General features: G+C 44.5%; 1 protein-coding gene across 3 annotated transcripts in view; it reads left to right on the top strand.

Moving 5' to 3' along the window:
• FRAS1 (Fraser extracellular matrix complex subunit 1) overlaps positions 1–12,149 on the top strand; it is a 169,246-nt gene that overhangs the window by 47,194 nt on the left and 109,903 nt on the right. For all 3 annotated transcript variants that reach the window (XM_021395041.1, XM_021395042.1, XM_021395043.1), the window contains exon 3: positions 11,199–11,306. In XM_021395041.1, coding sequence (XP_021250716.1) covers positions 11,199–11,306 — 108 coding nt within the window. The remainder of the gene's footprint in view (positions 1–11,198; positions 11,307–12,149) is intronic.

Raw genomic sequence — 12,149 nt, 5'->3', positions numbered from 1 at the left:
AGGGGCACACGATGCCAGTGCTGAAGAAGGGGTAAGAAAGATTGGTCTCAGTGCCAGGAAGACTGCAGTCTGGACAGACACAAGGTGGAAAGTGCAATGCAAGCACAGGGGAGTGAAAAATCTTGCCTCAGTAGTCATCTGCAGAAATGGGAGCAGAGAGGAAGTCTTCTACGTTTTCCTTTTATTCCCTTGTTTTGCTCCCTCCCTGCCCTAAGCTATTCTCAGCTGCCATCCTGGGAAATGCAACCTGGTGTGTTATCCTGCTGTTTATTTGCCTGACCTCTGTTTTTGCCCCTTTCTGAGCAGTACAGTCCTGGCTTTACTTCTCCGCAAGGGAGATGCTTTTCTTGCTCCACATGTGGTTAAGTGCTAAAACCTTGCTGTAAAATGTCAATGCTTAAAGCTTCCGTGAGTTCAAGGAGTGGACAAATTCACAGAGGAGACGGCTCTGAGAATTATTAAATGCAGAAACGCAACTTCTGGCTTAGGAAGTCTCTGAACTGTAAACTGCATGGAGGGTATTTCTGGAAGAAACGCCGTTGTCCATATTTGTATTCTCACCTGACTTTGGGTGTTGTCAAAGGCATGGTGGATCTTTGCTCTCTGAGTGCAGTGGTATTAAGATTACAAAACTCTTTGCTTCTGAGAATTGGTTTTACTTCTTGTTCACTGTGTCCTTCTGTAGAGATGCCCAGTGTATGAAGAAGGCTTGCAAGGAAGCTGCAAGCTGTTCTAGTCAAGTCTTTCCTAATCCTGCCTGATGATTGGTGCTCAAGAAAATGTTTTTACAAGAAGTCAAGTTGAGGAGTGATGGATCTGTGCAAAAATGACTTGCTGTAAGCATTCCTGCCCTTCCCTTCTTAACCCCTGTAATTCTATATAGGGCAGGGTGTGTTGTCTGTGGTTAGGTCAGAACCCTGGGCTGCTTTCCTCTGGCAATGCTCAGGGACTTTGCGTGGGGCGTTCATACTGGTGCAAAACTGTAAAACAACTCTGTGTTACCAGATACCATTATTTTTTTGGAATGTTTGATTAGATAAGAGTTGCCCTATTACTGAAGACTTGAAAATAAATAATTTATGATTTCATTTCAAAAAAATGAAAACCCGCTTGCCTCTGGATAAAAGCTTGAAAACGGAGCCAACTTTGTACCCTCAAGAGAACCTTAGCATCTCAGGATTTTAAAGACAAGCTTTTGGTTTGGGGGATGTTATTAAAATTGGTGGGGTTTAATGTGTTTTATTTTCTTTCAAAAATCTCTACTGAATGCAAATGACAGTTTTATTCAAGAGGGAAAGGGAACTTGGCGATGGGAAAGGACATCAGAGTCTTCTCTCTGGGGTAATGCTTTCAGTGCATCTCTCTTACTGTGTGCTGAGTGTTTTGCTCCTGGCAGGTCTGGGAAGTTGTGCTTCCAGCCAAGAAAACTGCACGCAGTGCAGTGTGTCAGCACTGCTGCATTGTCAGTCAGCCTTCAGTAGTGTTTGCATGGAGAGCACATGCATTTCTTCAGGTGCTTCTCTCTTGGCACGTGACATTTGCTGCTTCATCGGGAAGCTGGTATTCCTCTACACAGCTTAAAAAAAAAAAAAAAAAAAAGAGGAAAAATAAAAGGAAAAAAATGCTTACAACCCCAGTTTCCACAAGGGACTCTTTTTCCCTGGCAAAAAGAGAGAAACTCAAAACTTTTTTCTCCTCTGCTTCTTCTGGTACCAACTTTATAGTGAGGTTAAAAGGTCTTGGTTTTATGAGATAACTGTAGGCACAGATAAAAATTACTGCTCCCAGAAAAAAGAGAAAAAAAAAAATATAATGGCCAGAAAAGTGAAGTCCTTGTGCGCATTTGCAGAAGGAGATGTGTGTGAGCAAATGTTATTTGATCTTCCAAATACCCATTGTTTTTTGGTGCTAGTGTTGAACACTTGCTTGACATGGTGCATGTGGCATTTTCAGCTTAACGTCAGATACCTGCATGCCTAAATGTAAAAAGAATTAAAAGCAGAATTGAGGCAGAAAACCCGTAACTAGCGAGACGCAAAATTGGAACAGATCTGTTCACTTAAACTTGTTGGGAAAAAATACATTTGAAATTCTGACAATCGCTAAGAATTTTTTTTTAAATCATTTGTGTTATTGCAAAATTGCAAGCAGTTTGTATTTACAATCATTTGTGTTATTGTTTATTTTAAATGAATCTGTTGAACTTCTGGATTTTTTTTTTGGTAAATGTAGGAAAGTAGTGCTAAATCAAGTTCTGGCAATAGGAGCCTTCTGTTCGCAGGCCAGGGAAATAATTAGTTTCCGTTCATTTAAGCAGTTTATCCTTTTTCCTTTAAAACTAAAAAGCAAAGGTTAAAAGCACAGGGAGAAAACCCTGTTTCTGCATTAAAATTTGGGCTGAGATCATCCAGTTCTAAAAATTTTCTGTGATGCATCTAAGATACTTCTAATTCACTGTTTTTAAATGCAAAATATTATCCTGAAATTATTATTTTTTACATAATAATTACAGAGGAAATTAATTAACTAATAGAGAGTACTCAGAGATGGTACTGCTGTTAGTTCTTTTAGAAATACTGATAGGAGTCAATGACAATAGGTGAGGAATATGTACAAATCAGAATAGCACCGTGGCAAACTGTGGATCACTTGAGGGGTTATCAGTAAAGTAGCAGGTTTTTTTCCAACCAGGAAAATAACAGGCAGCATTTAGTATAAAGGATGCACCTGAGCACAGATGAATATACTTTCGTGGTTAGCAAACAAAACACATTAACCTCTGTGCGCTGGCAGCCCGGAAGGCCAACAATGTTCTGGGCTGCATTAAAAGAGGAGTGGCCAGCAGGGAGAGGGAGGTGGTGGTCCCCCTCTACTCGGCTCTTGTGAGGCTCCATCTGGAGTACTGTGTCCGGGCCTGGGGCCCCAGCACAAGAAGGACGTGGAGCTCTTGGAATGAGTTCAGAGGAGGGCGACCAAGATGATCAGAGGGCTGGAGCACCTCTCCTATGAGGAAAGGTTGAAGGAACTGGGCTTGTTTAGTTTGGAGAAGACTCCGGGGAGACCTCATTGTGGCCTTCCAGTACTTGAAGGGAGCCTATAAACAGGAGGGGGAATGATTGTTCACGAGGGTGGATAGCGATAGGACAAGGGGGAATGATTTTAAACTGAGACAGGGGAGATGTAGGTTAGATATTAGGAGGAAGTTTTTCACTCAGAGGGTGGTGACGCACTGGAACAGGTTGCCCAAGGAGGTTGTGGATGCCCCGTCCCTGGAGGCATTCAAGGCCAGATTGGACGTGGCTCTGGGCAGCCTGGTCTAGTGGTTGGCGACCCTGCACTCAGCCGGGGGGTTGAAACTTGATGATCCTTGAGGTCCTTTTCAACACAGGCCATTCTATGACATTCTATGACAGTTTCTATGACAGATAACCTTTATATAGGAACACTGCTGCAGAAAAACAATTGACTTGTTGGTCTAAATAAGGGTTTCTGTGTGCTGATTTCAATCATGATTAGAGCTGGCGATTTACAACATTTGTTTTAATTCCTCTACCCTTGTTTGGTCACAGGGAATTCAGCCACTTCGAGCAGTAAGTGACTGCTTTTGTGTCAGTGTGAAAGGCAGATAAAGCTTGCAGCAGCACCCCAGTGACTGAAGAAATCAGCTCCACAGTCCTCCCTGCTCGGCAGCCCCTTGAGGCTGCGGGGAAGTTTTATTTGCAGACTCTTGCTTTTTAAAAGGCCTGGACAACTTGTAAAAGACAAACACTGAACTGGAAGTTGCAGAAAGCATCTGACTTATTGAACTATATTTGAACATAGTACCTTGTCTTAATGCGTAACTTTTTAACTCCCTAATTGGAAGAGGGGAAAAATTAGTTCCGAATTCCCAACAAAGTGACATGTGCACGCTGATGTGGTGCTGATCCCGCTGCACGCTCTGCCATCACTGCTCTGTTTTCTCCTAGGAGTGTGGGCCTGCACCCATTTCTGTTGAGCTCAACTGCATTTCCCTTTGATTTCAGAGCCTGAGCCATTCCCGTGGTGTTCTGCCCACAAGCGTGCTGCAGTAAACTAAACCCAAGAGACCATTTTCGAGGGGTTGTTGCATGCAAGCACGTGCCAGACTGGAAAATGGGGTTGGCATTGGCAGCAGCTGCTTGTTACTGGAGAAAAAACAGAGTCCATATGTGAATGGGGACCAGAAATCCTTTACATCTGTGAATTCCTTCCATCTCTTCATTGCTCCGCTCACATATCCGTCCTGCAAACCATGTAGTGCTCAGCTTCCCTTACACCTGGGTTTCTTCTGCCAATTGCCTGATATTGTCAGCTAATTGGAGTGGAAATGGTGAATGAAAGCACTATTATTGAGTTGCCAAGTCTCCTCACTTGGCAGCTGGTGGGTGATGCTGGTAATTGTTACCAAAGTGTAATTGCTCCTGGCTCTGCCCAGGGTTTCAACAAGGCAGCCTCCTATTGCTGCTTTGGGACACCCGATACCTGCCTTCCTTGCTCAGCTCTGCTGGAGAACCACACGGGAGGTCCGTGCAGCCCGGCCCCACTTGGAGCACTGCTGCCAGCTGAGCCACAGCACTTTGGAACGTATTGGGCTGGGGTGAGGTCCTCCATTCCCCACACTGCAGGAGTCGCCCTCATGTGCACCCAGGGACAGAGCAGCCCTGTTGTGTGGTAGTTTTGTCACGTTTTACTGATTTCTCCTAAAAGTAGGAAAGGCAGTTAGAAGGGCACACAGTAAACAACAACAACCGTGTTGTTTGCAACATGATACTAAAAATTCCAAGCTTGATTCTTGGCTATAGTTAAGGCTTCAGCTGTACACCACTGCTTTCTCTCTGCTTCGTAATTGCAGTGATGCCCCCAGGCAGATGACCCTGCTATGCTGCAGGGGGAATCCAGCGTCCTGCGGCATTTTATGGGTTGGCCAAGCATTTCCATGAAACCGTGGGAAGCAGGAGGGAGACAAAGCAGCTGTTGCACACGCCTTATTTCCACAGTCAGTGCACCAGAATAGAGCATGGATTGTCATCTAGTGCTGCGAGAGCCCACGCCAAGCTGCGTCTGATCAGGTTACTGAGGCTTTTTAGATATTAATAGCAGACTCCAATTATTTTTGATTTTTTTTTTAAACTGAGATAGAGGAGGAACAGGTGCAGCTGTATGAAGTTAGGAAGACTGCTCAAAAAAGGCACGTCCGAAGAGGTTTAGGTCGCTCTGTGCTCTGGTTAGTGTGAGAGTGTGGCAGCTGCAACTCGGGAGAGTTTCCAGCTGCTTTGGGCTTCCACTTCATCTCTCTGCTCTTTGTCCCTTCAGATGATGCTTTGCTTCAGGCCTCTCTTAATCTGACTGCCAGTTGCTTTCTTGTCTTCACCTCTTCTTAGCCTTTTATTAATATGCAACTATTGTGCTTTTTCTCTTCATCAGTATTTTCCAAACCCACAACATGCTTGTGCTGTGCTCCAATGTCTGATGTTTTATTTTGCTTTGCCTTGTGTCTAGGTGCCCACAAGCTCTGAACGCCTGGGAGCATTTCTTGCTTTTCTGAGTCTTGTTCTGCAAACCAAACAAGTGGAACACATTAATCTCTTCTTGCAGCATGGCATTTAAGGTTCAGTCGAATTAGGTATCATTTATTCCTCTGATGTAGGGAAATCCAAAGCATTAATTAGTTATAATGGCACGACTTGGTGCGTAAGGAGTGCCTTCCATCTTCAAAGTGCTCTGTGCACATTACTTCGTTATTTATACTGTTAATTATATTAGCACTTGTAAGGAAAAAGCCTCTTAAAGTGTCATTGATAAAATTACACTCTAAACAGGATAGAAATTCGGCGCTTAATTGTTGCAGATAATTTATCCACTGAGATTCAGTGCCTTATAGAAGATGTAGCATGGATTTACACAGTTCTTTAAGTGTCTACAGAGTAAAGTTTTGCATTCTGTTATAAACAGTAGTATCTAGATTCTTTCAAGTTTCTTCGTAAGTGCTAGGTGGATACTAACAAAGCTTTGCAGCGTGGAGCACAGGTTGGTGGGATTTTTGTTTTGCAATTGGTTGCTTGGTGTTTTGATTGCTATCAGCAGAGTGACTTAGGAGCCTTTCTTCACTTTTCTGTTGCTTTGAGCATGTTACCCTAGCATGAGCTCACTGAGATCTTGGTGCTAGCTGGAGGCAGAACATACACAAGCTGCTGGCCTCTGTTTGATTGCCTTAACCAGAGAATCAGGTCTGAAAAGGAAAAGAAGAAAAGAGAGTTACGAAAATACCAGCAGTAAAAGATTGCATTCTCCAGGTTGTAAGAGTTCTACACGTGCATTGATCAATCTTTATAAGCTTTTCTATATTAGCGACTGTTAATAATGTGCTTAGCAGTACATGCAGGGAGTGTGTTAGAATTAGTTTTGAATATGAACCTGATATAGTACCCAGCAACACCACCGAAAAGTCATTGCTGCATTGAACTGTCACTTCTTTTGTGTATTTCCATTGTGTCTGAAGTACATGTCCTGTCTTTCTGTCTGACCTCAATGGAATTAAGTGGCTTGCACTTCAAATGTCTTGTAATCAGAGCATTTCATTTTGCTCAGTTTACCATGACTGTAACATTCAGACATTCAGTAGTGTTAACAGAGAGTAATCCCTCCACCTCCCTGTAGAGAAATCCGTCAAATTAATTGTTGTCAGGAGTCAGATGTTCAAATATGAGTTTAGATCTGTTGCTCCGTAGTCATGAATCCTCAACAAAAGAAGACTCTCTTACCTGAAAAATCAGGTGGTGGATTTACGAATTCCCAAAACCACTGCAGTGATTTCTGATACCTAGCAATGAAAGTCACCTGTGGATGGTTCCAGCTGTGAGCTGGGTGCCTTGGGATCCAGCTCAGATTCTCACCCAAGGTGGTCCCCCTCTACTCGGCTCTTGTGAGGCTCCATCTGGAGTACTGTGTCCGGGCCTGGGGCCCCCAGCACAAGAAAGACGTGGAGCTCTTGGAATGAGTTCAGAGGAGGGTGACCAAGATGATCAGAGGGCTGGAGCACCTCTCCTATGAGGAAAGGTTGAAGGAACTGGGCTTGTTTAGTTTGGAGAAGAGAAGGCTTCGGGGAGACCTCACTGTGGCCTTCCAGTACTTGAAGGGAGCCTATAAACAGGAGGGGGAATGATTGTTCACGAGGGTGGATAGCGATAGGACAAAGGGGAATGGTTTTAAACTGAGACAGGGGAGATGTAGGTTAGATATTAGGAGGAAGTTTTTCACTCAGAGGGTGGTGACGCACTGGAACAGGTTGCCCAAGGAGGTTGTGGATGCCCCGTCCCTGGAGGCATTCAAGGCCAGATTGGACGTGGCTCTGGGCAGCCTGGTCTAGTGGTTGGCGACCCTGCACTTAGCCGGGGGGTTGAAACTCGATGATCCTTGAGGTCCTTTTCAACCCAGGCCATTCTGTGACTTTCTATGATTCTATGATTTGGAAAAAGCTGGATGAGCCCCCAGGTAGTGCCTAGCCCACTTGGGCTATGGTAGGAAACAGGAGAGGAGCAAGATTGGTGAGAATGTTGGTTTTGTCAGAAACTAGAGTGTTTGGACCTCAGAATGTAAAGGTGGCTTGCCATATGAGTCCTTTGGCCACCAGCCCACCATAGAAATATTACTCATTTAATAGAGGGGAGAAGCCTATGGGGTGAGGACTTAGGAGGGCCTCACCTGGCCCTTGGAAGCAGCAGTATGCGCGTGCCCAAGGGATGCATTCAACCTGCTCTTCCCTTCCCTCTCCTCTGCCCAGTGCTAGTCCTCTGGCAGCTTCCGAGGCTGCAGCCTCACCCCACAGTGAGTGGCCAAGTTTAAAATGCAGGCTGCTTCTCAATGCTGACATCACTTGTGCACAGATTTTTCTCACCTGCCACCCACTGTTTTGGAATTCCCCTCCAGCTGGAAATAAACAAGTACGTGAGTAGATCAGTGGATACATCAAATGGTTTTGATGTTGAACTGACACTTTTTGCCAGTGGAAAGATGTTAGTAGTCCAGGATGTTACCACGGCATCGAAGTCTTAGGGTGGGTCTGAGTATGCTGAAGAGAGCAGGATGGGTTAACAACACCATTATTATGTATATGTAATATACATATATTATGTATATTATGTATATGTAATATGTATTATTAGTGTATTAGCTTTGCACATCCATAACTTAACTTGAATTTGTTCTGTAATTGTGCAGTAAATCTGCTGGCAGAAGTGGTTTCTGGGTTTCTGCTCTGCGGCCACAACTGTGTGTGTGAGTATCCCAGCTGCACTACCAGAGCAGAAACTACCTCCTGTCTTGTTCAATGCCCTGCCCCGTGGATCCCTTACTGCCGTTTCTTGCCTTAATGAGATGTTGCCAGCGTCATTAACAGAGACTCTCCCCTACCTTTCTGACTCTGCTGGAGTGCTTCTTCCTTGTCCATTCATAAGCTCTGCCACAAGTGGAGAAGCACAGTTTGATGTAAAGGAAATGCTTTTGTGATGCAGTGAAGAGGTGTTAGGTTTTGTTAGCAGTGTTTCTGGTTATCCTACTGTTTGCAGGTTTGTGCTGTTCATTCATTGTCAAAGATTAAGCCATTTTGTTTTGACAAAGAGCCCGGTTTTAAAATGAAGGCAACAGGGCTTTCTACTTAAGGGTGTACAGGATGGTGGCACATCAACAGTGCTCTTTTTCAGTCCTGCTACAGTCACACTTTGTATGACAGCTGTACAATTGGCTGTTTCCAGTTTTGCCATCGGTTGGTTTGCAGTCTGTTGTGTCCAGGTGTCAGAGCAGCGCAGGGCCTGGCAGCTTCTGTGTCAGTGTCTAAATAAGGGATTGGATTTTTCAAGGTTTTTGCTCTAATTAAACAGTCTAATGGTCCTTTAAAGCTCGTTTCAATGTTGTATCAGCGCACTGAATAGTTTTAGTAGCTAGCCCTAAACACATTCTTGCTTGTAATCATGTTTTCCTTTCTCATTTTACCTAAGTAGTATGTTACACTGTGAGTCAAGTGACTCGGTGGAGTAAATCACTACACCATGCAGAGTCTGGCCATCTTTCAGATCGATTTGAAATGAGGCTTAATGGCTTGGATAGCAGCTCTCTGTAATATGCAGGAAAACCTTTTATGGCATAAATGTAGCCTAGTGCATGCACAGTGCCTGTCTAATGTAGAAGAGTCGTTCCTATAAGAAACTGATATTCCTCTTTCCATTTTCTTTGGACTTTTAAAAGCAGATAATTAAATATGGATATAGCAATTGATATATCTTTCATAATACCTCAGTATGTAGCTACTGGTTGCTTTTTTTGAACTGCTGAGAGAGGGAACTTGGCATGGGAGAGCTGACAACCACAGAGGAGCTGAGTGCAGGCAAGAGGAAAGATTTCTGAAACAAAAACAGTAACTTACTGTCCCTGTAGTTTGTCCAGTAAGTATCCTAATAGCAAACTGTTGCTTCTGTGAGTTGTCTTTCTAAGTCACTGAGACTGTGTAAGTAAGAATAGGCAAATTTAGCCATTAAACTTCAAGCTTTACTCATGATAAATGAAAGATAGGCCCCTTCCCTCATTTCTCTCGTTTTCCTTGTTGCAAGATTGAGGGACTCATTTCCATTTGCATTGCCATGGCATTTTGAGAAAGCCTTTGAGTGATGTTAATGCCAACAACTCACTGCTTATAGTAAGGCAGGACACTCTTAGTGGGGGATTATCCTTTGTGCTCAGGCACACATTTTTTTGCAGTGCTGAGTCTCCTTGCCAGACAAATCTGAGCCAGCAGCCAATACAGCCCAGCTGCATCCCCCTCTTAGAATACCCACTGCTCATAGCGCAGTGATTATGCTGGCTGAGAGTGAGGAGGATTGCCCTATACCCTGTCTGCACCAACTGTGCACCCTGCTCTGAGGGATGCCAGGGTGCAAGCCTTCTGGTTCAGGGGTGTCATCTCCTCTACAAAAGCATCCTAGCACCATCAAGGAGTCTGTTCCCTCCAACTTGGTGCCTTAAGCTTCCTTGCTCTTAAGGCAGTTTTTCTTATTCACCATGCCCATGTTCATAGAAAGGAAGCCTTGGCTGATTCTCTGGGATGCTGCTGCTGTTTAGCGTCGGGATGGCTGGAAGTCGGTGTTCAGGAGTAAAGAGAAGGAAAGCTTTGTTTTCCAAGCATCTTACCAAAAGTAACGAGTCCCAGGTGGCTGCTCCGACCTTGGAGAAACTGTTGAGAGGGAAGGAGATGTCTGTGAAGTGTCAAAGCATCTGGACAAGGGCCTGAGATGGCTTATGAAAGCACTGTAGCAGCGTGGGATCATGACCTCGATGTGGAGGGAATGGGAAGGGGTCAAGCAGGGGTGGTGAAAACCTTTGCAAATTAGCTGTGGGTGTTCCAGTTGGGTGCACTGATCAAGTGGTGGTGACATCTACTTCTAAATCTGCTGGACCGCCTGCTTGGTTAGAGTTCCCTTCTTCCATATTGTTTTTGGTAGATGTGACTAGGTAGAGCCTCTTCATAGCTGGCCATGCATTCAGCGTTTTTGACTAAATCAGTTTAATTGCATCTTATGCTCTTTAGACCTTTGTTTCCATTTAACAACCTAATGTAATGTGCTCAATTTAAACTATGGTTTCAACTTGAGCACCCTTCCTTCTGCATTCTTACAGGCTCAAAATGTTAAATATTGTGTTCAACAGCTGAGAGCTGACTTGAAATCAAGGGTTTCAGTAAGGTCCTCTATATTTCCCATCAGTGTGTGCTGTGCTGCATGCTGCCACGGAGATCTGTCCAGGGGTGAGTTAGCTTCTAAGCTAGCTCAGGTGCCTTAGCACCAGCTGTGGTCGTAACAGTAGCTACAGTTTGGACAACCTCAAGTTTATGGATAAGTGTCACAAAGATGCAGTAGACACCTTGAGGTTTTGTGGAGGTTATTTCCTATCTACTGTCTTGCTATTGGAGTTGGTTATTTGCCCTGCATGCCTGTGTCTTTCAACTATATGTTTGAATTTACTGAATGAACAGTACCGAAGTTGTGACTGATAAGCATATGGGAGGGAAGGTTGTCCATTGCAGGCTTTATTCTTAGAGTCTATTTTGAGCGGTATGAGCCATTTGTTTCATAAAATAGTGTACACCTTATGCTGTATGGGTTTAATTTTAAACTTTTGTTTGTTTGCAGAATAACACAATTTGGAAACCAGATTCTTGCCAAGACTGCAGTTGCCATAGCAATGTTGTCACCTGTGAACCTACTGTCTGCAAGCATCCTCATTGTGACTTTCAGAAGGTAAGGGGCTGTAGCGATCCAAACAACAGCTGATCAGCTCTTCTTGGTAGGAGAAATGTCAGGTCTCTCTAGAGTTGCCAGCCCTCTTCTGCTTTAAACTCCTTGAACAGTGACATGTTAAACTGTCATGTGGGTATACACACAGTGCACATAAAGGTACAGTGGGGGACATAGGTCTGCAGTCCCTGTAGAGGTAAAACTCCTCTTGTTTTAAGAAGGGCAAGAAGAGGATGTAAAGTGAAGTTTTTCCCTAGAGGAATAAGCAGAGATGAGCTGGTTGCTTATCTCTGTACAGCACGGTGGCAGTCACTGTAGCGAACTTCTGTGTTCAGCTGCTTCCATGCAGCTCCGTTTGAATCTGATTCACAGCAGGATTTGGGGGATGCAGGAGGGAGTGGTGAATTCATGTTTTCCCTCCCACAGTGTGTGGGACTGCCCAGGGTCGGGAACAGTCTTTGTGCTCATTCACTCCTCGCTGGTGAAAGCGGGTGGAAAAAAACACACGGGCAGAACCCAGTGTGTGAAGCCTCTGGCTGTAGCATGGTGATGCACCACCTCTGGCTGTTACTACAGCCTGAAGCTTGGCGGCGAAATGGCTTGCAGACTGCTGGTGCTTCGAGGGCAGTCTGGTGCACAAAGAAGGCCCCTGAACTGAGTTGGGACCTACTAGCATGAGCACAGCTTCCAGTCACCTTTCATTTGAAGATGGAGCTGGGTCACTGTCAGGCAGGCAGATGGACGCTTTCCACTCTGGTGAACAACAACAGAGCAGAGATTGTCTTTCACTTTCTCGTGCCTTGTGATGGTTGTTGAGCTTCATTGTCTCCTGTTTATCTTTCTCTG

Source organism: Numida meleagris, chromosome 4 (assembly GCF_002078875.1).
Source record: "Numida meleagris isolate 19003 breed g44 Domestic line chromosome 4, NumMel1.0, whole genome shotgun sequence".
Taxonomy (NCBI): Eukaryota; Metazoa; Chordata; class Aves; order Galliformes; family Numididae; genus Numida; species Numida meleagris.
Note: the sequence above shows the minus strand (reverse complement) of the source record. Positions and strands in the feature narration are given on the sequence as shown.